Consider the following 25,345-nt stretch of genomic DNA (forward strand, 5'->3'; position numbering starts at 1 on the left):
GGTCGTCGATCGACTATGTGTGGACAACTGGACGCAGCTTCAGAGCATTCTGATAGATTAACAAACACTTTAACATGAAAATCATCAGAATAATATTTTATGAATTCCATCTCAAGATCTGAGTTACCGTCCACTTCACACACATTCAGGTCTCTCCTCTTTATAGTCTTCATACGTTGTGATATACGGTCTACTTCGGTCTGGTAACGTATTTCATTTCAGGTATGACCATTGTATCAGATGTAAAGCCAGACGATTCTGTGCACTCACTTGTAACGCATACAGAACCATAGGAGAGAGAGTTGTGTATAATGATTGCTGAAAGAATTTGGAAAAAATATAAAGGAAATTGAAACGATATCGAGAGGGAGCAGAGATATGTACATTGTACAAGGGTCGAAGTTGGTGGAGAAGCTTCGTATATCGACCCGTGCCATGATGAAACCATTATGGATTGATTGATTCATTGATTGATTGATCAAAGATCCCTGGGCATTTGGGTAACAGTAAACCAGGGAATGTGGATAACCGTAGACCCGGGCATGTAGACTGTCCATTGTTCACTCAGTTGTGACCCACGCATGACTAACCTTACAGTCAGCGTACAGAGTGAAAGTTGCATTCCGCATGGTGATTCAGATCTTAATATGGGACCTAAAAGTTCCACCAATGAGCTCTTAAGAGGGGACCTAAAAGTTTTACCACTGCATTATTTGATAGGGGTTTAAGTAAAACATCACTGTACAACTTTCAAGGGTTTTATTGACGGGAATTTTACCCTGGATTCGGAGACACTCCTCACATTAACCTCACCCAGCCCAAGACAAGTGGGTACGGGAAAAACTAGCAGCACACTATTTGATAGGGGATTAAATAAAACATCACTGTACAACTTCTAAGGGTTTTATTGACGGGAATTTTACCCTGGATTCGGAGACACTCCTCACATTAACCTCACTTAGCCTAAGACAAGTGGGTGTACGGGAAAAACTAGCAGCACACAATGGTCCAGATGGTCACCCATCCGGACACTAACCACGCGCAATATCAGGAAACGAGGTACACAATAGGGCTGCCTTGAAGAGACTGACAAGAAACGCCGACCCTATTTGAATAGGAAAAGGCTAGGAAGAAGAAGAAGAAGAGGAAGATTTTAGGTATTCTCGTTCAGGCAATAATAATAATAACATCTTGAGAGAAATTGGGGCAGAAAACATTGAGCAATGGCAAGAAATAGCACAGGACAGAAGTGTATGAAGAAGCATGGTGTCTGAAGCCAAGGACCCTCGCGGTCTGTGATGACTACGCAGTGAGTAAGTAATATCGTTCAGGACGGCCACACTACTATCACGTCACGTGAGCTCACGTGATGATAGTGTGCTCTCTCGTTCAGGCAAAAAATAAATAAAATAATAACATCTTGAGAGAAATTGGGGCAGAAAACATTGAGCAATGGCAAGAAATAGCACAGGATAGAAGTGTATGAAGAAGCATGGTGTCTGAAGCCAAGGACCCTCGCGATCTGTGATGACTACGCAGTGAGTAAGTAATATCGTTCAGGACGGCCACACTACTATCACGTCACGTGAGCTCACGTGATGATAGTGTGTTTCTACCTTTGGGTACTCACCGAATTTTCAAACAGGGCTGTTATCATGAGGATAACTTTAGACTGATGAGTCCAAATGAGGATATTTGGTAATTTAGAGTAGTGTATTAAGTAGAGCATTTATAAGGTTATTGGATATCGAAGTTACTTCGAGGGAGTAAATTGTCCCTCCAATTGTGCTTAAACTCCTATGACGTATTTTTCTCGCACCTCCAATAAATTGTGTTAATGTTGTGGGTCAATAATTACCTATTATGAGTCAATATTTACCTGTCGTGGGCCAGTTGGTGTACCACACATGGGTCAGTTCTCGCCACAAGTTAGTCTCCAGATTCTTAATTTGCAGCGAGGATATCACGTATTTCTCTCGCACCTCTCGCTTCTTGAGGGTTATCTGGAAATCACCGAACACTCGATGGCAGTCCAGTACTTCGGACGGGGGCAGATAGTCCGCGCATTTCTCCACCTAGAAATAGAATACATAGAATAGAATACATAGAATAGAATATACCCTGTTTATAGAAGCTACATAGGGAAAAGAGTTGAGAGAATGGCAGTGAGGGGGAGAAAAGGGGCGAGGTAGGCCAAAGAAAAGGTGGAAGGATTGTGTGAATTAAGACCTGGGTGAGAAAAAATTATCAGGAAACGAGGTACACAATAGGGCTGCCTGGAAGAGACTGACAAGAAACGCCGACCCTATTTAAATAGGGTCAATGATCGAAATTGGTGGAGAGGCTTCGTACATCGATACATCGACCCGTCCCATGATGGAACGATTATGGATTGATTGAAGGCTAGGAAGAAGAAGAGGAAGATTTTAGGTATTCTCGTTCAGGCAAAAAATAAATAATAATAATAACATCTTGAGAGAAATTGGGGCAGAAAACATTGAGCAATGGCAAGAAATAGCACAGGATAGAAGTGTATGAATTAAAAAAAAAGAGGTTTGGTAAAGGGCACTGTAACTGCCAAGGTCCCGAAATCGAAGAGAGAAGGTATCGTCCCGAAACAGGATAGGAAATAAAGTTTAGAATAAAATCCGCCCCGAGCGGGAATCGAACCCGCGACCTAGCGCTTACAAGGCAGACGCGCTACCAACCAAGCTAACTAGGCTGGCTTTTTTAAAACTCAATTAGTGGCTTGCACACCGCAGGTTCCGGGTTCGGTCTAGTCAGAGCCGAGATTTTTTCGGCTCTATCCTTGGAAAGCGGGGTCCACTCATAGCCTCATGAGGGCAATTGAGTGACTACTTTAAATGTGTAGCGACTAGTGGTAACGCCACCACTAGTCAGAGTTTTTTTTTTTTTTTTTAAGAGGTTTGACAGAGGGAACTGTAACTGCTATGGTCTTATCGTCCCGAAATCGAAGAGAGAAGGAAGACAGGATAGGAGAAAGCCAGCCGTTCCGAGAACGAACATTATCCCATCAGGATAAAATCCGCCCCGGGGGGGAATCGAACCCGCGGCCTAGTGCTTACAAGGCAGACGCACTACCAACTAAGCTAACTAGGCTGGCTTTCAGAGTAAAAAGACCTCCGTGGTATCCACAGAAAATTCTGTGATATGTACAGAATTTGTATAGAGACTTTTAGCAGTGAAAAACGCTTACCTCATGCTACCATGTTGAAACAGGCCTATAGTGGCTTGAGCGAGGGAAGGCAGAGAGTCACAGATTTCCGTGGGGGTACTGTGTATGGCTAGTTGAATGTAGTGCTTCGGGTCTGGTATGCCGGGGGGAAGGGAACCTCCGTGGTATCCACAATTCTGTGATATCTACAGAATTTGTATAGAGGCTTTTAGCAGTGAAAAACGCATACCTCATGCTACCATGTTGAAACAGGCCTATAGTGGCTTGAGCAAGAGAAGGCAGAGAGTCACAGATTTCCGTGGGGGTACTGTGTATGGCTAGTTGAATGTAGTGCTTCGGGTCTGGTATGCCGGGGGGAAGGGGGCGTCCCCTATCCATCTCCTCCACTGAAAAAAGAAGAGAAAAATTAACAATATAAAATTTGTATTTAATCTCCTCCTCCGACTCAGGCTTAACCTAATGGAGGAAGAGAACCTGATCCTAAAAACCTACTTTGTTTACATAATATGTACCTATACCTCTATCAAACTCTTAAAAAAAAAAACTCAAATAATAGAAATTTCCCCCCCCCCCCCTAAACTCACCACAATACGACTCCCCTTCCGTGGTCCCAGGATAATCATATCCATGCCGCGCCCCCCTCTAAGCCCGCCAGAATACGACTCTCCTTCCGTGGTCACAGGATAATCATATCGATGCGGCGGCAACCCTGTACTAGTGGTCACTCTGGCAACACTGCGCTGTGTAGTGGGCGTGGCTTGTGTTGTTCCCTCGGTGGGCGGAGTCACGGAAACGGACGACAGCACCGTGTCCGGGTCTGCTCCGTGTTCACCTAAATCTTCAAAAGGATCGTCAGGGGAAGGCGGGGCTGGGTGGAACGGTTTTCGCGGCCAATTCTCCGTGGTCAGGTCGAATTTGGAGACGAAATCCGAGAAATCTGTCCGCCAGGGGTCGGTAGGCTCAAACTTTGGCGTCGTACTGTGAGAATTACCATTCGTGTGTTTGGAATTCACGTTTTGAGTCAAACTATCTTCTGGAAACGAACTTTCTTGACTACTAGAACTAGTGTGTTCCTGTGACCCAGTACTCCAATGATCCAGCGGCACAGCAGGCTCCGTTACACGTCTGTCTCCCTCGACGGTCCGAGTGCTACTGACTGCTTCGCTAGAACTTGGCACTTTCCCCTCTTCTTCCCCTCGCGTCGACGTGTCATCGTGAAATTTCGGAACTTCGTTTCGGCTCTCTTCGTCAAAGTTCGTATTTTCGCTCGGCGTGAGCTCGGATTTGGTCCCATTTGAGTTCGGAACTTCGCCCGAATCGGTTGTGTCTTTCGGCTGTTTTCGCCTTTCTTCGCTGGCTTCGCTTGTGTGTTCGTGATAACTCGGAGATGAAATTCTGTCTTCGGTTTCACTCGGAGAAGAATTTACCTCCGTTTTAGTCACCACCGAAGGCTTTTCGTCTACTTTCGTGACATCTTCACTGTCGGAATTCGTCGGCAAATCGTCGACTTTCTTCTTGCCCTGTTCCACAGAGCCTTCGTCAGGTTTCGTCTTTGGTCGTACATCTCCGACATTACTTCGGTCGGATTCGTCAGGCTTTCCGATAGGACTTCGGTCGGTTTCGTCAATTTTTTCGTCAGTTTTCGACTTTGGTCGTACATTTCCGATGTTGATTCGGTCACCCTCGTCGGGTTTCGGCTCTTCATTCGTCGTGGTCAGCTCATCAGACATATCCACGTTGTCCAAACTGGTGTCAGCCACGGGCCCGGGGGATTGGGCCCGTTCTGAAGTTGTGGCCCGCGACGGAGTTTCTGTGGCCCGTGATGGAGTTTCTGAGGACTGTGAAGACTGTGACACTGCTGTGGACTGTGATGGACTTGTGGACTGTGACGGACTTGTGGTCTGTGATGGACTTGTGACCTGTTCCTCCGAAGCTGGGGCCTTCGGAGTAGTCATTTGGACCGGTGTATAGGCTTGTGAGGGGGTTCTTTCGTTGTTAACATCTTCTTTAGTGGTAGAAACATCTTCTTTGGAGGTAGAAACATCTTCTTTGTCTTCTTTGGTGGTAGAGTAGGTTGTTTCTGGTAGTGGACGGGCTTCTATGGATGGAATAGGGTTGGATGATTGATGGGGAGAGGAGTTAGTGGAGGATTTAGAGGGAGGGAGAGTAGTGGAGACAGTGGTAGATAAAGTGGTGGACTGGGGACCGGTTGTGAGGGTGTACACATTTTCTGACAACACCTCTGGTCGGATTGGATTTTCTGAAAATAAGAGACAAGTTATGTTGTTATTATTTATACAAAGGAATTGATCATCAGGTCATTTCCATTATTTCTAAGTTTCATAAAAAATAATAAAATTTTCGTGTTGAACATAAGGCCAGACTAGTAAGGTAGGAAGGTAGCGCGTCTGCCTCGTAAGTGCTAGGTCGTGGGTTCGATTCCCGCCGGGGGCCGACTTTATACGAAACAGAACGGTTGGCTTTCTCCTATCCTGTCGATCCTTTTTTCTTCGATTTTTGGAACGATAAAACCTTAGTAGTTTACAGTTCCCTCTAAAGAAAAAAAAAAAAAAAAAAAAAAAATCGACAGAGTCACAATCTGGTCAGTCACCGGTAAACCAACCAAGACAAATTCAATAAAAAATCGACAAAACATAAAATTCACTCGGTTAGTTCTCATTTGACTCACCAGAGGTCGTCGTGCTAGTAGCAGCACTGGTCACATTAGCATCCCGAGGTGTTGTGTTGTCCTTAACGTCCCCGGCACCACCAGTTCGAGCGTTGTCAAACGTTGACGCGAACTTCTCCATCGAATCTTTGCCCAACGCATCCTCGTTAAATTGACTGATGAAATCTTTCACGGGAAAACGGCCGTAGTTCCGATCAGTCTCGTCTGAAAAGGGGAAATATGCGATAAAGATTGGGAAATGTGGACGAAAAACCTGACGAAAATGGCCCAAGTAATATCAGAAATGTACGAACCGAGCCGAACCCTGAAGAAAATTCGATTTTTTTTTTTTTTAATTTTTTTAATTATAATTTTAACAAACATTGGGTTGTTATTGTACGGCTTCAGTTGTAGTCGACTGGTTATCACAGGATAAAGAAAAGACATCCTTTTTTTCTGCCATACACCGGGGTGATGGTCTCTAGCCATGTTTAATTGGCTCGTCCTGAACCGCAGTCAACCATATTGAGAACTTGTGCTTGTTCTTTAAAGCAGAGAGAATCCTTTGAAGAACTGCCAGCCAGCTAGACTGGTAGGGTCAGCTGTTCTCCTCCCTGTTTATAGTCCCACAGCTAGACACTAGTCTATTCTCTGTTTAACATCCCCTAGCGAGACCCTAGCGAGACAAACGAACATTGGGTCATGGGTTGGATTCCCCCCCTGTCCGGAGCGGATTTTATCCTAAACAGATAAGGTTCGTTCTCAGAACGGCTGACTTTCTCCTATTCTGATGCCCTCTTCTCTTCGCTTTCGGGACAAGACCTCCGTTGTTACAGTTCCCTCTATCAAACCTCTTGAAAAAGTTCACTTCTTTTGGTTCGTGCTTTTTGTTCCATTAAGACCGGAGGTCTTATCAGTAGAATAGTTACAATAGAATATTATACCTTGTTTATACTGCCAGCATAGGACTGAAAATTTTCTCTACTCTCACACTCTGAACAGTTCAGTCCCATCTATCAATACTCTTGAAAAGAGGTCTGTTAACTCACCCTTGCCATCTGAGCCATCTCTGGTATCTTTGTATTTGGTAGCCAGATCTTCTTCCTTCTCCTCTTTGATCTTACTCGGAATTGTGTTCTCAAACAATTTGGCCGTGGTGGTTTCATCTTTAGTCACACCTGGAATAATAACAAGAGAGAAACAATCAATACCAATATATATTGATAAGCTGCCCAAAGGGACCTTGAAACGTGTTTTGGCACTAAAAACTGACCATCGAAAATTTGACCCGATTACATTACTTTCCTTCCTATAGGATAAGGAAAGTAAAAATACACTCATAGCCCTGAATGGGGTCAACGAACTACGCCGGGTGTGATAAGGGCTTAAGCCTAGGTACTGATCCGTCATCCCGCGCGAAAAGTGTTCTACAAGTTCTTATTACTACTCGAATGGATTCTAAAAGATTAACACACCGAATACACTCTTCCATTGCAAAAAAAGGTCATTATATGCAAAGACCTTGCTTGGAATAGAAATGAGTTCGGAGATGCTGTTAAATCAACCAACAAGCTAATACGATTTTTTTTTTATTTTTTTTTTTATTTTTTTTAAGAGGATCTGTAACCTCATACAATCGGGAACTGTAACTGCTAAGGTCTTATCGTCCCGAAATCGAAGAGAAAAGGAAGACAGGATAGGAGAAAGCCAGCCGTTCCGAGAACGAACCTTATCCGTTCAGGATAAAATCCGCCCCGGGAGGGAATTGAACCCGCGACCTAGAGCTTACAAGGCAGACGCAGTACCAACGAAGCTAACTAGGCTGGCTTCAAGCTGAATACAGTAAAAGTATGTAAACATGATATTACCTAGCGTCGTCACCAGTGGCGTGGTAGTTTGAGTGGATGTCAGTCGAGAGTACGGGGGTTCGAATGTGGACGAGACAATGGTCTGCGGAGCGGGTGCAACTTCCTCTTTGTCGCCTCGGAGGTCTTCCTTAGATACAGTGGTCACTTCTGAAATAGAAAATAGAAACATCAAATAACGTTACTCTCACATAAAAAATGGAAAGAAAAAATCAAGGCAGATTGACTCTACAACTTTTTCACAATTTAGCCAGCCAGCCTGGTTAGCTTAGACGGGTAGAGCGTCTGGTACCTAATTTTGTAAACGCTAGGTCGTGGGTTCTTTTTTTTTTTGTCGCCCAGGGTGGATTTTATCCTAAACAGAGAGGTTTGTTCCCAGAACGATGGACTTTCTACTATCATTTCTTCTTTCCCTCTTCGCTTTCGGGACGATAAGACCTTAGCAGTTACAGCTCCAAATTTTCAGTGCCTAGTCTACAGTAAAAGTGAGAAACTAGAGAAAGATGCTATTTCTCATTCACCTTCCCTCTTACCTTCAGACTGGTCCTCCTCAGTGGTGGTAATCTTCTGCAGACGGGACGCCCAGTTCACGAACGGCTTGATCTTCTTCACCCCCTCAGTCGTAGTCTGGGCGGGCGAGACGGTCGGCGCCGGCGTCGGTTTTCTCAGCCTCGTACTAGCCGAAACTCTGACGGGCGGGAGCGAGGTCGCCTCGCCCGAGAGATTCGGATTCTTCGCGGGTTCGGAACTGCCCTCGGCGGGGGAGGGAGTCGGTGCCGCGGTGGGTTTTCTCAGTCGCGTGTTAGCTGAGACGCGTACGGGCGGGAGCGTGGTTGCTTCGCCCGAGGAGAGGTGGGGTTTGTGTTGGGGGCGGCGGCGGTGGTTGACACACTAATAGTGAAGAATTCACTCAATCCTCCCAACACCGGATCACCAAAATCCTTAAAATTACTTCAATCAATATTGAAGGTTTGTCCATTAATCCATTTATTGAAGATAAATGCAACCACTGTAGCCAATGACACAGTCCGCATGACACACCTCACCTATTCAATTGTCCTGGAAGACCTACAACACTCATGGTCATTGATCTCTGGCAAAACCCTATGGCCACCGCTGAATTCCTTGAATTGCCAACTGCATTGCCGGGTTGATGTGAGGACGGAGAGGATTCTGCTACTACAACAACAACTCCCACATAAAAAATAGAAAGAAAAAATCAAGGCAGATTGACTCTACAACTTTTTCACAATTTAGCCAGCTAGCCTGGTTAGCTGACGGGTAGAGCGTCCGCCTTATACTGTACCTAATTTTGTAAGCGCTAGGTTGTGGGTTCTTTTTTTTTGTCGCCAGGGTGGATTTTATCCTAAACAGAGAGGTTTGTTCCCAGAACGATGGACTTTCTACTATCATTTTTCTTCCTTCCCTCTTCGCTTTCGGGACGATAAGACCTTAGCAGTTAGAGCTCCAAATTTTCAGTGCCTAGCCTACAGTAAAAGTGAGAAACTAGAGAAAGATGCTATTTCTCATTCACCTTCCCTCTTACCTTCAGACTGGTCCTCCTCAGTGGTCGTATAGCCCTGAATGGGGTCAACGAACTACGCCGGGTGTGATAAGGGCTTAAGCCTAGGTACTGATCCGTCATCCGCGCGAAAAGTGTTCTACAAGTTCTTATTACTACTCGAATGGATTCTAAAAGATTAACACACCGAATACACTCTTCCATTGCAAAAAAAAGGTCATTCTATGCAAAGACCTTGTTTGGAATAGAAATGTGTTCGGAGACGCTGTTAAATCAACCAAAAAGCTAATACTTTTTTTTGAAGAGGAACTGTAACCTCATACAATCGGGAACTGTAACTGCTAAGGTCTTATCGTCCCGAAATCGAAGAGAAAAGGAAGACAGGATAGGAGAAAGCCAGCCGTTCCGAGAACGAACCTTATGCGTTCAGGATAAAATCCGCCCCGGGCGGGAATTGAACCCGCGACCTAGAGCTTACAAGGCAGACGCGCTACCAACGAAGCTAACTAGGCTGGCTTCAAGTTGAACACAGTAAAAGTATGTAAAAATGATATTACCTAGCGTCGTCACCAGTGGCGTGGTAGTTTGAGTGGATGTCAGTCGAGAGTACGGGGGTTCGAATGTGGACGAGACAATGGTCTGCGGAGCGGGTGCAACTTCCTCTTTGTCGCCTCGGAGGTCTTCCTTAGATACAGTGGTCACTTCTGAAATAGAAAATAGAAACATCAAATAACGTTACTCTCACATAAAAAATGGAAAGAAAAAATCAAGGCAGATTGACTCTACAACTTTTTCACAATTTAGCCAGCCAGCCTGGTTAGCTTAGACGGGTAGAGCGTCTGGTACCTAATTTTGTAAACGCTAGGTCGTGGGTTCTTTTTTTTTTTGTCGCCCAGGGTGGATTTTATCCTAAACAGAGAGGTTTGTTCCCAGAACGATGGACTTTCTACTATCATTTCTTCTTTCCCTCTTCGCTTTCGGGACGATAAGACCTTAGCAGTTACAGCTCCAAATTTTCAGTGCCTAGTCTACAGTAAAAGTGAGAAACTAGAGAAAGATGCTATTTCTCATTCACCTTCCCTCTTACCTTCAGACTGGTCCTCCTCAGTGGTGGTAATCTTCTGCAGACGGGACGCCCAGTTCACGAACGGCTTGATCTTCTTCACCCCCTCAGTCGTAGTCTGGGCGGGCGAGACGGTCGGCGCCGGCGTCGGTTTTCTCAGCCTCGTACTAGCCGAAACTCTGACGGGCGGGAGCGAGGTCGCCTCGCCCGAGAGATTCGGATTCTTCGCGGGTTCGGAACTGCCCTCGGCGGGGGAGGGAGTCGGTGCCGCGGTGGGTTTTCTCAGTCGCGTGTTAGCTGAGACGCGCACGGGCGGGAGCGTGGTTGCTTCGCCCGAGGAGAGATGGGGTTTGTGTTGGGGCCGGCGACGTTGGTTAAACCCGGTGATGGGTTTGATAGCGTTGGGTTTCGTGTCGGGCGGCGAGTCGAGGGTGAACTGCGTGGTAACCTGACGGGAGAGAGAGAGAGAGAGAGAGGGATCATTTTATAAGAAATTTCAAGAGTGTCGAGTTTTTTTTTTTTTTTTTTTTTTTTTTTTTTGAGGCTTGATAAAGGGTAACTCCTAAGGTCTTATCGAAGAGAAAAGGAAAATGGGATAGGAGAAAGCCAGCCGTTCCGAGAACGAACATTATTCGTTCATGATGAAATTCGCCCCAGGCGGAAATCGAACTCGCGGCCTAGTGCTTACAAGGCAGACGCGTACTAAACAAGCTAACTAGGCTGGCAGTATTAAAGTTTAATGATGCCAGCCTAGTTAGCTTGGAGCGTTCGATTTCGGGACGATAAGACGTGCGTCTGTGGTTACAGTTATACAGTTCCTTCTCTCCAATTTATATTGAAAAAAAAACTTACCTCTATTTCATCTTCATCTTCCTCGGGTTCTGTGGTCCCCACCATCGTGGTTACCGGTACTGGCGTTGTAGTCGCAGAGACCTTGGTTCGAGTAGTGCTCAGTCTGGATTTTAAATTGTTTTTCACCACGGGTTTCCGGCTGGTAAACTCCTGAAATACAAATGAACAACAAGTTTATAAATGTATGTATGTATGTATGTATTTTTTTTTTTTGCCTGGTAAAGGCATTTGTGAAGTCCGCCCGTTTAAAAATTTAATTAACAAGTCAGCCAGTGGGGATATTACGTTGAATATGCCAGTTACAAATGGGTCACTGAAGTTAGGCACTGGCTTTCTCCTATCCTATTTCTGTCCTCTATCAATACAATTTCTCTATCAAACCTAAAAAAAAAAAGCGTTGGTATTTTCATCGAAACTTAAAACTCGTTTCGTTCGTCCAAATTTACCTGTATAATATTATTGGTCTCGATCACTTTCTTGGTAGCATTAACCAGAAGGGCAGGTTTCCTCAGCTTATACTTGGAAGGCAGAGTGTTAGGGCTGGGTTCAGTGGAGGAGCTACTGGGGGTGATTGTGAAGTCCGTGGGGTCACTGTCTGACCCACCGGCTACGGCACTGGCTGGCCTTCGGATAGAGTTGCCTGAAAATGAAAGCATAAAATGTATTTTCCTTTTGGAAACGGAACCGATTTCGATGGCGCAAAATCTTGGGCCAGCCACTCACTATCAAGAAGACCTGACAGGTACACCTGATCAAGTTCTCCTGTCAGGTCTACCTGATAGTAAGTGGCTGGTCTTGGATTTATGGTTTAGTACAGGCCATAGGTATCACACCAAAAGAGAGGAAACGAGCTTACATGGTTTAAAATAAAGCAACCCAATATGCATAGAGTTTGCCCCACATTCATAGACTTTGAAAAAGCATTCGACCACTTACACCGCCGAGGCAGATAGTGTTTATTTGTTTCTGTAAGGCCAGCCACTCACTATCAGGTAGACCTGACACCCTGACAAGTATGGCTGAAAAAGTCCGACTCAGGGAAGTGAAAGTGTGTGTAGGAAAAAGCTCGAGACCTAGGTCTGTCAGACTGCGGTCTGAAGCTTCTTCCTCCAAACTCAAACGTTCTCCATCTGATAGACAGTGGTCTGAATGAGAGGCTGGCCTAAGGCTAACCAATAAAAGACATAAACAAAAAGCCCACTCAGAGGGTTAGGTGTAGGGGCAAACAGCCCTACTTACTTAGTTTCCGTGTACGGACCATCAAAATGTCAATCAGATGATATTTTCCCAATGGGATGCCAATAACATGCAACACCGAAGATATGTGGTTAGCAAATGAGGAAACAAAACTAAAGAATGGGTTAAGCTTCTACGAACCAATGGAAGAACCTCCTCATAAAGTGTGGAATTGCCTTACCTGATTCAGAATCATCAGGGCCGGCGTTGGTAACCCGGGTTCGGTTTATCTTCTTCTCCAACCCCCCAATCTCATTCACCACCGTCAGGTTCTCCCTAGAGATAGACACAATATGGGGCGGATTTGATAGAAAAAACTTGCTAATCAGTGACTAGAATAGAATGTCTAGATTAGATATTTTGGGAATGGGAAATACGCGTACCTTCAAAGCATAGGTACATTGCCAGCCTAGTTAGCTTGGTTGGTAGTACCTCTGCCTTGTGAACGCTAGGTCGCGGGTTCGAATCCCGCCCGGGGCGGATTTTATCCTGATGAGATAATGTTCGTTCTCGGAACGGCTGGCTTTCTCCTGCCCTGTCTTCATTCTCTCTTCGATTTCGGAACGATAAGACCTTATCAGTTACAATTCCCTCTGGCAGACCCCTTGAAAAAATCTCCATCTCGACTGGAATTCGAACCCACGACCCCCTTATCGAGAGGCGAGTGACAGTCTTAATTGACACCCATCACTCTCTAACGCTGGCGAATACATGATAGTTATGTACCTCCCTGAACTAATAACCAGGTAAGTAGTTATAGTTAGGTAGGTAAGTAGTTAGTATAGGTAACTAATAGGAGTACCTACTGTGAGAGAAAGCATAACAGTGCATGTAACACGGAGAACCAGTGGCGTAGACTAAAGTGATTTTTTTTTTTTTTCAAGAGGTTTGACAGAGGAAACTGTAACTGCTAAGGTCTTATGGTACCGAAAGAGAAGAGAGAAAGACAAGATAGGAGAAAGAAAATCGCTCTGAAAATATGAATGAACCTTATCTGTTTAGGATAAAATCCGCAGTTTTCGCTCCGAAAATGAACCTTATCTGTTTAGGATAAAATCCGCAGTTTTCGCACTGTGAGAGAAAGCATAACAGTGCATGTAACACGGAAAACTAGTGGCGTAGACTAAAGTGATTTTTTTTTTCCAAGAGGTTTGACAGAGGAAACTGTAACTGCTAAGGTCTTATGGTACCGAAAGAGAAGAGAGGAAGACAAGATAGGAGAAAGAAAATCGCTCTGAAAATATGAATGAACCTTATCTGTTTAGGATAAAATCCGCAGTTTTGTCTAAACATAGTAAACACATATTAAGTACATGCGAACATACATAGGCGGCATAACCCATATTTTCCTTTTTACATGAGAGAGGATGTATGTACTGTTACATCTTTTCTGTGTCCACACCACACATAGTCGAGCTCTTCAATCGACGGTCGATTGGCGAGGTCAACTATTGTATGTATGTGTGGGCACAGCTTTGTAGATAGCCCGGAAAAACTTCGGCCTACGCGACTGATTTTAGACTACAATAAAAAGGTGCTATCCAGCCTGTCTGTATCTGTCTAAGCTAGAGAGATAACTATTTCTCATCAATACTCTATAATAGAATAGAACTCAATCAGTCAATCACAGCTCACCACAGATATCTACTATTCGAGTAACAATAGTAACAATGGATTGGAATTTGAAAATAAGGTAACCACTTCAACTATGTGCCACTTTTGCCAGTGGTCCACTTGGAACTTGGGAAAAATAAGGTAACCGCACCAACCATGTACTGGGAATAGTCACAAGAGAAACCATGGCAAGCATTCGTGAATGCCAAAGTCTAAAGTAATAATAGTGCTTAATAATAATAATAATAATAGTGCTTATTTATACTGCTCGCATAGGACTGAAAAGTCCCTTTACTCCAGCAGTAGGCTACTACTATTATTGTGGTCAAATTCTCAATTTATATTGAGGATAAAATTCCATACCTCGGCTGGGATTGAACCCACGCCCTCCTGTTTACCAGGCGAGCGCCTTGACCACTACACCACCGAGGCAGGGTCGCGGGTTCAATTCTACTGTTTACCAGGCGAGCGCGTTGACCACTACACCACCGAGGCAGGTAAAGTAGGTAACTAGCCTAGTGTTGGCTTTTTGAGGGTGTGCCGTAGCGCACCTGCCTTGTAAGCGCTAGGTCGCAGGTTCGCTTCCCACCCGACTAGGGACCAGACCCGGTTTGGGAGACGCTCTTGTATTCTTTGAACACTTTGGACTCCTCAGTGATTGGTTCTGTTGAGAAGTCCACGGTTCGAGTCGTGGCATCTTCACTGACACCTTTCTCAGTCGCGTTAGATCCGTCGTGTGATTCCGGCTTACTTCGGCTTTCCACGACCAGTCTGTCGACTATCTTCGTGTCCAATCCGACTAGTTTGTTGCCACCATCTGGTTTGGTGTCTATTCTATTCGTCGAGGACTCGATGTCATTCCTGTTGCTCTCCACTTGATCGCTGTTCAACGTTTGTTCATCAATCGGCTCACCGGATGTGGAGCCCACCACCGGCTTCGGGTCGGTGTTTCTTGTCCGGACGGATTTCCTATCTATTCTATTCGTCGAGGACTCGATGTCATTCCTGTTGCTCTCGATTTGATCGCTGTTCAACGTTTGTTTGTTCAACGTTTGTTCATCAATCGGCTCACCGGATGTGGAGCCCACCACCGGCTTCGGGTCGGTGTTTCTTGTCCGGACGGATTTCCTGTGTGAGTTCCATTTGGTGGTGAATTGGTTGCTGGTGTCAATCGGGTCGGCAGCGTCTTGGGCCAGCCACTCACTATCAAGAGGACCTGACAGGTACACATGATCAAGTCCTCCTGTCAGGTCTACCTAATAGTGTGCGTACTCATTAGGTATAAGGTAGACCTGACAGGTACACCTGATCAAGTTCTCCTCTCAGGTCTACCTAATAGTGTGTGTACTCATTAGGTATAAGTTAGACCTGACAGGTACACCTGATCAAGTTCTCCTGTCAGGTCTACCTAATAGTGTGTGTACTCATTAGGTATAAGGTAGACCTGACAGGTACACCTGATCAAGTTCTCCTGTCAGGTCTACCTGATAGTAAGTGGCTGGTCTTGGATTTCTTATGGTTTAGTACAGGCCATATCACACCAAAAGAGAGGAAACGAGCTTACATAGTTTAAAATAAACCAACCCAATATGCATAGAGTTTGCCCCACATTCATGATGGACTTTGAAAAAGCATTCGACCACTTACACCGCCGAGGCAGATAGTGTTTATTTGTTTCTGAAAGGCCAGCCACTCACTATCAGATAGACCTGACAGGTATGGCTGAAAAAGTCCGACTCAGGGAAGTGAAAGTGTGTGTAGGAAAAAGCTCGAGACCTACCTAGGTCTGTAAGACTGCGGTCTGAAGCTTCTTCCTCCAAACTCAAACGTTCTCCGTCTGATAGACCGTGGTCTGTCAGATGGTCTGAGTGAGAGGCTGGCCTAAGGCTAACCAATAAAAGACATACACAAAACGCCCACTCAGAGGCTTAGGTGGGGCATACAGCCCTACTTACTTCATACTGACTTTCCGTGTACGGACCATCAAAATGCCAATCAGATGATATTTTCCCAATGGGCAATGGGATGCCAATAACATGCAACACCGAAGATATGTAGTTAGCAAATGAGGAAACAAAACTAAAGAATGGGTTAAGCTTCTACGAACCAATGGAAGAACCTCCTCATAAAGTGTGGAATTGCCTTCGCTACGGCACTGGCTGGCCTTCGGATCGAGTTGCCTGGAAATGAAATCAAGGTGTGTCCAAACACAGTCGACCGGCCATCGACTGAACCGTCGACACTGCCTCGATAACAAAGATTCAGCTCGTCTCGTCTCGAAGTCGATCGACGGCCGGTATTCTCAATAAATGGCTGTCACAGGCTGGCAGCTGCTTTGTTTACACCGCCGAGGAAGATAGTGTTGCACTGTTTTGTAAGTGCAATACCCGCCACTCCCGGTCAGACTGTTTGACAGACCCTGCAAAGTGTGCGCCGCATAAAGCTTGAGACCTACGTCTGTGAGACTGCGGTCTGAGGCTTTTTCTGCCAAACGTTCCGACGATCTGGCAGACCACGGTCTGAGTGAGAGGCTGGCCTAAGACTAACCAATAAAAGATATACACAAAAAGTCCACTCAGAGGGTTAGGTGTAGGGGAAAAACAGTCCTAAAGGATGAGTTAAGCTGCTACGAATCTACGAACCAATAAAAGAACCTTATGTGGAGGGGGCCATACCTGATTCAGAATCATCAGGGCCGGCGTTGGTAACCCGGGTTCGGTTTATCTTCTTCTCCAACCCCCCAATCTCATTCACCACCGTCGTCTGGACGAGCTCTAGATTGTTGCTATCTCCTGCGACGCCCAGTGGCGAAGGGGAAGAAGTGGAGGAAACGTTGCCTGCGGCGCCACTACTGGTGAAGTCCTGGTTGAGAACGTTGGTCTCCTTGTACAGCATGTTCAAACCTAAAATGATAAGCAGAGGGAACATAGTTTATATGCTGAATTCCCTTAAACGAATGGGTAAGAGGCAAAGTGGACCAAGTCCAAAAAATCGACATTTGGAGTTCCGATTGTACATCGTTGAAAGGAGCACGAAAAGGTCTATTTTTTCTATTTAATTGGTTGCTAACTTCACTTTATTAGTGTTGTACTGAAATGAGAGCAAAAAATAAAATGGCTATCTCTTTTAAAACTTTGACGAGTTCTAAAATTTGACTTCACCTCAAAACGTTTTTGGAGTTAGTCCGCTCTGCCTCTTAGCCATTCAAATGATGAGTTGTTAGAGAAATATTTTAAAGTTTAGATCGAAAGTATCATTACCAGCCTAATTAGCTTAGTTGGTAGTGCGTCTGCCCTGTTAGCGCTAGGCCGCGGGTTCGATTCCCGCCCAGGGCGGATTTTATCCTGATGGGATAATGTTCGTTCTCGGAACGGCTGGCTTTCTCCTTTCCTGTCTTCCTTCTCTCTTCGATTACCTGTCAGGTCTACCTGATAGTGTGTGGCTGGCCTTAGGGGGTCGGGATCATGTGCACCTTGATTGCAGAGGCACACAGTGGTAATAATAAAATTTATACTTACCAATATTGTTGAAATTGAAACCATTTCCTCCCGCATTCACAACACCCAGTCCTCCGCCTGTCGTGGGGGGCACCGACTGTGTTGTCTCACTTTGCCCCGGTACCCTCTGCGGCTTCACTTTCTGCCTGTACGGCTGCTGCTGTTGTTGGGACGGCAGCTCGTTATAGTTACTCGCCAGGATGGGCTTGAAGCCTCCCTCCAAATCCGGGACTCCGCTCACCACCGGTCTGCGAGAGGTGGTAAATGGCTCCGAGAACGCCGAGAGTGTCGGCTTTCTGAAGTTGGAAATGCCGTCGGGAAACGTCGTCCCGAAAGAAGGGTTCTTGAGTGTGGTACTCAACTCGGCATAAGGGCGCCGCCCCGGGGTGCTGCTCGGCGGCCGTCGCCCATTCCCCCCGCCGTAGTTACTATCAAACTCGTACAGGGGCTTGCGATCATACTGCGGGGGTTTGCGCCCATTGGAGCCGTCATAGTAGCTCGTCACCGGTTTGCGGTAACCTCCGCTGTTGATCGGGTAACTATCGAAGTTGTAGTCGTGATGTTGGAACGCGGACTTGCGGGCGTTAGGACTTGCATCGTACGGTTGTTTGGCTGCCAGAATCTTCCCTGTCCTTAAAGTCGTACTTTCCTTGCCAACCTTCTTCTTCTTCTCCTTCACCTCCTCACTTCCCTCGTCCTCTTCACTCTCACCCTCCTCGTCATCTTTTTCCGTAAACACAGACACGTGTTCTACTTTGGTAGAGCGACTGGTCGTTGTCGTAATGACGTTATTCCCTCGAGTGGTCGTCAGAAACGGGACGGTTTGGGAGACGCTCTTGTATTCTTTGAACACTTTGGACTCCTCAGTGATCGGTTCTGTTGAGAAGTCCACGGTCCGAGTCGTGGCATCTTCACTGACACCTTTCTCAGTCGCGTTGGATCCGTCGTGTGATCCCGGCTTACTTCGGCTTTCCACGACCAGTCTGTCGACTATCTTCGTGTCCAATCCGACTAGTTTGTTGCCACCATCTGGTTTGGTGTCTATTCTATTCGTGGAGGACTCGATGTCATTCTTGTTGCTCTCCATTTGATCGCTGTTCAACGTTTGTTCATCAATCGGCTCACCGGATGTGGAGCCCACCACCGGCTTTGGGTCGGTGTTTCTTGTCCGGACGGATTTCCTGTGTGAGTTCCATTTGGTGGTGAATTGGTTGCTGGTGTCAATCGGGTCGGCAGCGTGGACCCACCATAGCGTTACTGCTACGAGCAGAATACCTGTCAACAGAGAGAAGGAATGGAGGAAAACATTAGAATATTGATATGGTTGACATATAACATTACCATGAAATGTGGGACTTTTCTGACGAAATTCCGGTTAACATAGGTGGCAGAAAAGGAATGATAATCAAATTAACCATAAGACCATGCCTCTCTCGAAGAAACGAAACGAGGTATTGTGAAAAGGATGAATGCTCATTATAAGGAGTGTTCAAACATAGTCGACCGGTCGTCGATCGACGCGGTGAATCTATGTTGTCCAGGCAGTTTACGAGTCGATCGACGGCGTCGACTATGTGTGGACAACTGGACGCAGCTTCAGAGCATTCCGATAGATTAACAAACACTTTAACATGAAAATCATCAGAATAATATTTTATGAATTCCATCTCAAGGATATTGATATGGTTGATATATAACATTACAATAAAATGTGGGACTTTTCAGACGAAATTCCGGTTGACATAGGTGGCAGAAAAGGAATGATAATAAAATTAACCATAAGACCATGAAACGAAACGAGGTATTGTGAAAAGGATGAATGCTCATTATTAAGGTGTGTTCAAACATAGTCGACCGGTCGTCGATCGACGCGGTGAATCTATGTTGTCCAGGCAGTTTACGAGTCGATCGACTATGTGTGGACAACTGGACGCAGCTTCAGAGCATTCTGATAGATTAACAAACACTTTAACATGAAAATCATCAGAATAATATTTTATGAATTCCATCTAAAGATCTGAGTTACCGTCCACTTCACACACATTCAGGTCTCTCCTCTTTATAGTCTTCATACGTTGTGATATACGGTCTACTTCGGTCTGGTAACGTATTTCATTTCAGGTATGACCATTGTATCAGATGTAAAGCCAGACGATTCTGTGCACTCACTTGTAACGCATACAGAACCATAGTGAACGTTATGCCCCGGTCTACAGTCTACTGGGGCTATCACCCGATTTACAGTTTACTATATCAGATGTAAAGCCAGACTGTGCACTCACTTGTAACGCATACAGAACCATAGGAGAGAGAGTTGTGTATAATGATTGCTGAAAGAATTTGGAAAAAATATAAAGGAAATTGAAACGATATCGAGAGGGAGCGGAAATATGTACATTGTACAAGGGTCGAAGTTGGTGGAGAAGCTTCGTACATCGACCCGTCCCATGATGAAACCATTATGGATTGATTGATTCATTGATTGATTGATAAAAGATCCCTGGGCATTTGGGTAACTGTAAACCAGGGAATGTGGATAACCGTAGACCCGGGCATGTAGACTGTCCATTGTTCACTCAGTTGTGACTCACGCATGACTAACCTTATAACTCCTAAGGTCTTATCGAAGAGAAAAGGAAAATGGGATAGGAGAAAGCCAGCCGTTCCGAGAACGAACATTATTCGTTCATGATGAAATTCGCCCCAGGCGGAAATCGAACTCGCGGCCTAGTGCTTACAAGGCAGACGCGTACTAAACAAGCTAACTAGGCTGGCAGTATTAAAGTTTAATGATGCCAGCCTAGTTAGCTTGGAGCGTTCGATTTCGGGACGATAAGACGTGCGTCTGTGGTTACAGTTATACAGTTCCTTCTCTCCAATTTATATTGAAAAAAAAACTTACCTCTATTTCATCTTCATCTTCCTCGGGTTCTGTGGTCCCCACCATCGTGGTTACCGGTACTGGCGTTGTAGTCGCAGAGACCTTGGTTCGAGTCGTGCTCAGTCTGGATTTTATTGTGGTACTTAAATGTAATATTGATGGTAGACTTAGTAACTTTGTGAAGGTTCATTTTAAGTATCTAAATATGAAAATAACTTTTACTCTTCACAAAGTTGCATTCCGCATGGTGATTCAGATCTTAATATGGGACCTAAAAGTTCCACCAATGAGCTCTTAAGACGGGACCAAAAAGTTTTACCGCTGCACTATTTGATAGGGGTAAAACATCACTGTACAACTTTCAAGGGTTTTACTGACGGGAATTTTACCCTGGATTCGGAGACACTCCTCACATTAACCTCACCCAGCCCAAGACAAGTGGGTACGGGAAAAACTAGCAGCACACAACGGTCCAGATGGTCACCCGTCCGGACACTAACCACGCGCAACATTGCTTAACTTCGGTGATCCACTGGGAACTGGTACATTGAATATGAAATCGGCGTTGGCTATTCGACCATTGTTTAACTTTAAGACATAAGTTGAGCAATAGTGAGGTTGACGTATGGACGAAAGACCGGGCATTACGGCTGAAGGTCGTTTTGAGCTCTTGACGTTCGCGCGCGTCTCAATAGCGCCAATACCTCCCAATTCAGCAATTAATCCGCCCAGTCGCTGGTCCAGAAGGTCACCCGTCCGGACACTAACCACGCGCAACATTGCTTAACTTCAGTGATCCACTGGGAACTGGTACATTCAATATTCCACCATGGTTTAACTTTAACACATAAGTTGAGCAACAGTGAGGTTGACGTATGGACGAATGACCGGGCATTACGGTTCCCACTATGGCTGAAGGTCGTTTTGAGCTCTTGACGTTCGCGCGCGTCTCAATAGCGCCAATACCTCCCAATCCAGCAATTAATCCGCCCAGTCGCTTAATTATATTTTGTCGCTTATCTATTCATGTTGACATTGAAACAAGCCAGGTTCTCCCTAGAGATAGACACAATATAGGGCGGATTTGATAGAACAAACTTGCTAATCAATGACTAGAATAGAATGTCTAGATTAGATATTTTGGGAATGGGAAATGCGCGTACCTTCAAAGCATAGGTACATTGCCAGCCTAGTTAGCTTGGTTGGTAGTACCCTAGTACCTCTGCCTTGTGAACGCTGGGTCGCGGGTTCGAATCCCGCCCGGGGCGGATTTTATCCTGAACGGATAATGTTCGTTGTTCGTTCTCGGTACGGCTGGCTTTCTCCTGCCCTGTTTTCCTTCTCTCTTCGATTTCGGGACGATAAGACCTTAGCAGTTACAGTTCGCTCTGGCAAACCTCTTGAAAAAATCTCCATCTCGACTGGAATTCGAACCCACGACCCCCTTATCGAGAGACGAGAGACGAGTGACAGTCTTAATTGACACCCATCACTCTCTAACACTGGCGAATACATGATAGTTATGTACCTCCCTGAACTAATAACCAGGTAAGTAGTTATAGTTAGGTAGGTAAGTAGTTAGTAGGTAACTAATAGGAGTACCTACTGTGAGAGAAAGCATAACAGTGCATGTAACACGGGGAACCAGCGGCGTAGTCTAAGGTGATTTTTTTGAGGAGGTTTGATAGAGGGAACTGTAACTGCTACGGTCTTATCGTCCCGAAAGCAAAGAGAGAATGAAGATGAAGACACGATAGGGGAAAGGCAGTCGTTCCGAGAACGAACCTTATATGTTTGGGATAAAATCTATCACGGCGCGGTGGCGGGAAAAACTCACGACCTTTGCGCTTCCACACCTTGTCGATCACGTCGATCGACTGAAACCGTACACTACCTATATCCCTCCTCTATCCCCACTTGAAATATATGTTGAACATTGTTCTGTCGTTGAGGACTTGGTTGCCCGATATCCTGATGCCTAGAATAGAACTCAATCAGTCAATCACAGCTCACCACAGATATCTACTATTCGAGTAACAATAGTAACAATGGATTGGAATTTGAAAATAAGGTAACCACTCCAACTATGTGCCACTTTTGCCGGCGGTCCACTTGGAACTTGGGAAAAATAAGGTAACCACTCCAACTATGTGCCACTTTTGCCAGCGGTCCACTTGGAACTTGGGAAAAATAAGGTAACCACACCAACTATGTGGCATTGTGCCAGTGGTTCTTTATCAGGGAATAGTCACACGAGAAACATAGCATTCTTGAATGCTAGCGTCTAAAATAACTAGCCTAGTTAGCCTTTTGAGTGTGTAGTGCAACTACCTTGTAAGCGCGAAGTCACAGGTTCACTTCCAACTCGGGACGAACTTTATCCGAAACAGGTGAAGTTCGTTCTCGGAACGGTTGACTTTCTCCTATCCTGTTCTCCTTTTCTCTTCAACTTCGGGATCATAAAACCTCCATTGTTACAGTTTTCACTATCAAACCTCCTCAAAAAATCACTTTAATAGATAAATATTAATAGAAATCTATTCAATATTTCCATCAAGGACCCCGCACCATTGTGAATTCGCCTAATTTGGACGTCACAATATGATAGATTATGACAGTCTATAATAGTAATAGCAACCATCCGTGAAGATAAACCAAGCTGAGACGAGCAGGATATGATTTATAGTAATCTACTTATTTATCTATCAATTCATCTATGTTTTTATGTATTTATGTATAGTAATCTACTTATTTATCTGCCTATCTATCAATTCATCTATGTTTCTATGTATTTATTTAATCCATCTATCCATTTAATCTATTTCTATCTATTTATCTGTCCGTCTAACACTTATCTATCTGATGTGTTATCTAAGTCCACTAGAGTAAGGATTAGCTTCACCATATATCAGGATACCATTACTGTCGACTCTGACATGCCAATTATATTATATGATTATAGTAGACAGATCGAGTAATATCTTATAACTTCTGAAAACAGCATTAGCTTAAAAGAGTGGTCTAAAGGCTGGTTCCCACTTGTGCTACTATGATTGTGGTCAAATTATCAAACAACGAGAACAAATTTCCATACTTCGGCTGGGACTGAACCCGAAACCTCCTGTTTACCAGGCGAACGTCTTGACCAATACACCACCGAGATACCAAGACGAAAGAGATTAAAATTCAACGCACCGAGTGAGTACTAAGCTTGAACTTGACCCCATTTCCTTTGATTCGTCTGTTTGTTTTACCAGAAACCTTGAAAAAGTTTTCCGATTTTGATTAAATTTGGCAAACATGTTTATCATCGAAAATCATCACAGATCGCTCTCCTGATAGTTTGAGAACCACTGTAGAGAATCTGGTATGGAGGATACAAATCCCCTTCGTTAAACACAGATCGCTCTCATGATAGTTTGAGAACAGCTGTAGAGAATCTGGTATGGAGGATACCAATAGTGAACATCGAGATCCATTAAATTGAACCGGAAGGAAGTCAACGTGAATACCTAATACCTGCCTGTGAGTCTGTGGTCAGTGGTTCCTTACCCAATAAATCAGAACAACGAGTATAAGTTGACTCAAGACCTAAGGCTTTCTCACATCGACCTGTCAAAGTTCAGGTGAGTCTGTGGTCAGTGGTTCCTTAATTAATCCTAAATGAACCAAAATTAATAGTACCTATAGGTAAACTGTATAACTTGTATAACTTTAGACGTACCAAAATATTATATTACGTCCAACTATAACTCAGACGTACTCATTGAACCCTTCTGGTTTTCTTAACAAATAATCCTCCATGTCTGGTCTCACTGAAAGTGAATGTGATTCGCTAATTGCTCAACAAGTGAACAAGAATCCTCAGGTACCATTGTTTCAAGCAGGGCCGTTCATATAATCTCACGGGGCTTTGGGGCTCATTCCAACAATGGGACCTTCCTCATAACAATTGTTTGTTCACAATAATACTAGATAATTGACCGAACGAAGTGAAGTTGAAATTTTAAACTCATATAGGTTTTGCACTGCAAAATTTACATAGAGTTCTGAGTTTGTCTAAGGCCAGCCACTCACTATCAGGTAGACCTGACGACAGGTATACCTGATAGTGTGTGTGCTCATCAGATATCAGGTAGACCTGACGGACGGACCTTTTCAGCCGTACCTGTCAGGTCTACCTGGCTGGCTTGATGTTTCTTTGAACGGTTCATCCGATTTTAATGACATTTGGCAAAAATGTTCACTACACAAAGGAAATTTCCTCATTATATTTTGGACGCAATAGGGCCCACAGGGGCCTATCTAAATTAGGACCTTTCTGGGTCCCCTTGACGAGCCCGGGCAGGGGGCAAAAAGGGCCAGATGGGCCCCGTGTGATCTGCCCTGGGCTCGACTAATTGTTAATTGTGTTAACATCAACCGCGTTACGGCTGGAATGTGTGGGTTTTCAGTTGGAATTAAATAATAGCTCCGCCAGCCTAGTTAGCTTAGTTGGTAGTGCGTCTGCCTTGTAAGCGCTAGGCCGCGGGTTCGATTCCCGCCCGGGGCGGATTTTATCCTGATGGGATAATGTTCGTTCTCGGAGCGGCTGGCTTTCTCCTATCCTGTCTTCCTTCTCTCTTCGATTTCGGGACGATAAGACCATAGCAGTTACAGTTCCCTCTGTCAAACCTCTTTAAAAAAAAAAACCCTCGTTACCAAAAACCTTACTGTCAAGTTGGTCCTTGAACTAGTTTTCTTCTGCGTTAGTTCAAACCCTGATGGTACCTGGGTCTCCGAATGCATCAACACAAATTACCAATTAACACACTACGTACCAGATGGGTATGGATAGTTGGGCAGTCACTACAGTCAAAAAGTGCAGTGATAGTAGCTCATTGTAGTAAAATTGACCATGGACCATGAGAGATTCTCTGTGTCGAATTAACTAATTAAAAACATAATCCAC

General features: G+C 44.8%; 1 protein-coding gene across 1 annotated transcript in view; it reads right to left on the minus strand.

The window, feature by feature from the left end:
* LOC103508597 (mucin-12) overlaps positions 1 to 25,345 on the minus strand; it is a 38,803-nt gene that overhangs the window by 8,211 nt on the left and 5,247 nt on the right. The window contains exons 2-15 of the mRNA XM_026823165.1: positions 17,535 to 18,788; positions 16,692 to 16,919; positions 11,613 to 11,806; positions 11,167 to 11,316; positions 10,339 to 10,762; positions 9,809 to 9,955; positions 8,802 to 8,920; positions 8,263 to 8,620; positions 7,733 to 7,879; positions 6,914 to 7,042; positions 5,886 to 6,089; positions 3,849 to 5,456; positions 3,491 to 3,582; positions 3,218 to 3,282 (exon numbers count right to left, since the gene is read on the minus strand). Of these exons, the coding sequence (XP_026678966.1) occupies positions 3,218 to 3,282; positions 3,491 to 3,582; positions 3,849 to 5,456; positions 5,886 to 6,089; positions 6,914 to 7,042; positions 7,733 to 7,879; positions 8,263 to 8,620; positions 8,802 to 8,920; positions 9,809 to 9,955; positions 10,339 to 10,762; positions 11,167 to 11,316; positions 11,613 to 11,806; positions 16,692 to 16,919; positions 17,535 to 18,788 (5,119 nt within the window). The remainder of the gene's footprint in view (positions 1 to 3,217; positions 3,283 to 3,490; positions 3,583 to 3,848; positions 5,457 to 5,885; positions 6,090 to 6,913; positions 7,043 to 7,732; positions 7,880 to 8,262; positions 8,621 to 8,801; positions 8,921 to 9,808; positions 9,956 to 10,338; positions 10,763 to 11,166; positions 11,317 to 11,612; positions 11,807 to 16,691; positions 16,920 to 17,534; positions 18,789 to 25,345) is intronic.

Source organism: Diaphorina citri, unplaced genomic scaffold (genome assembly GCF_000475195.1).
Source record: "Diaphorina citri unplaced genomic scaffold, Diaci psyllid genome assembly version 1.1 scaffold414, whole genome shotgun sequence".
Taxonomy (NCBI): domain Eukaryota; kingdom Metazoa; phylum Arthropoda; class Insecta; order Hemiptera; family Psyllidae; genus Diaphorina; species Diaphorina citri.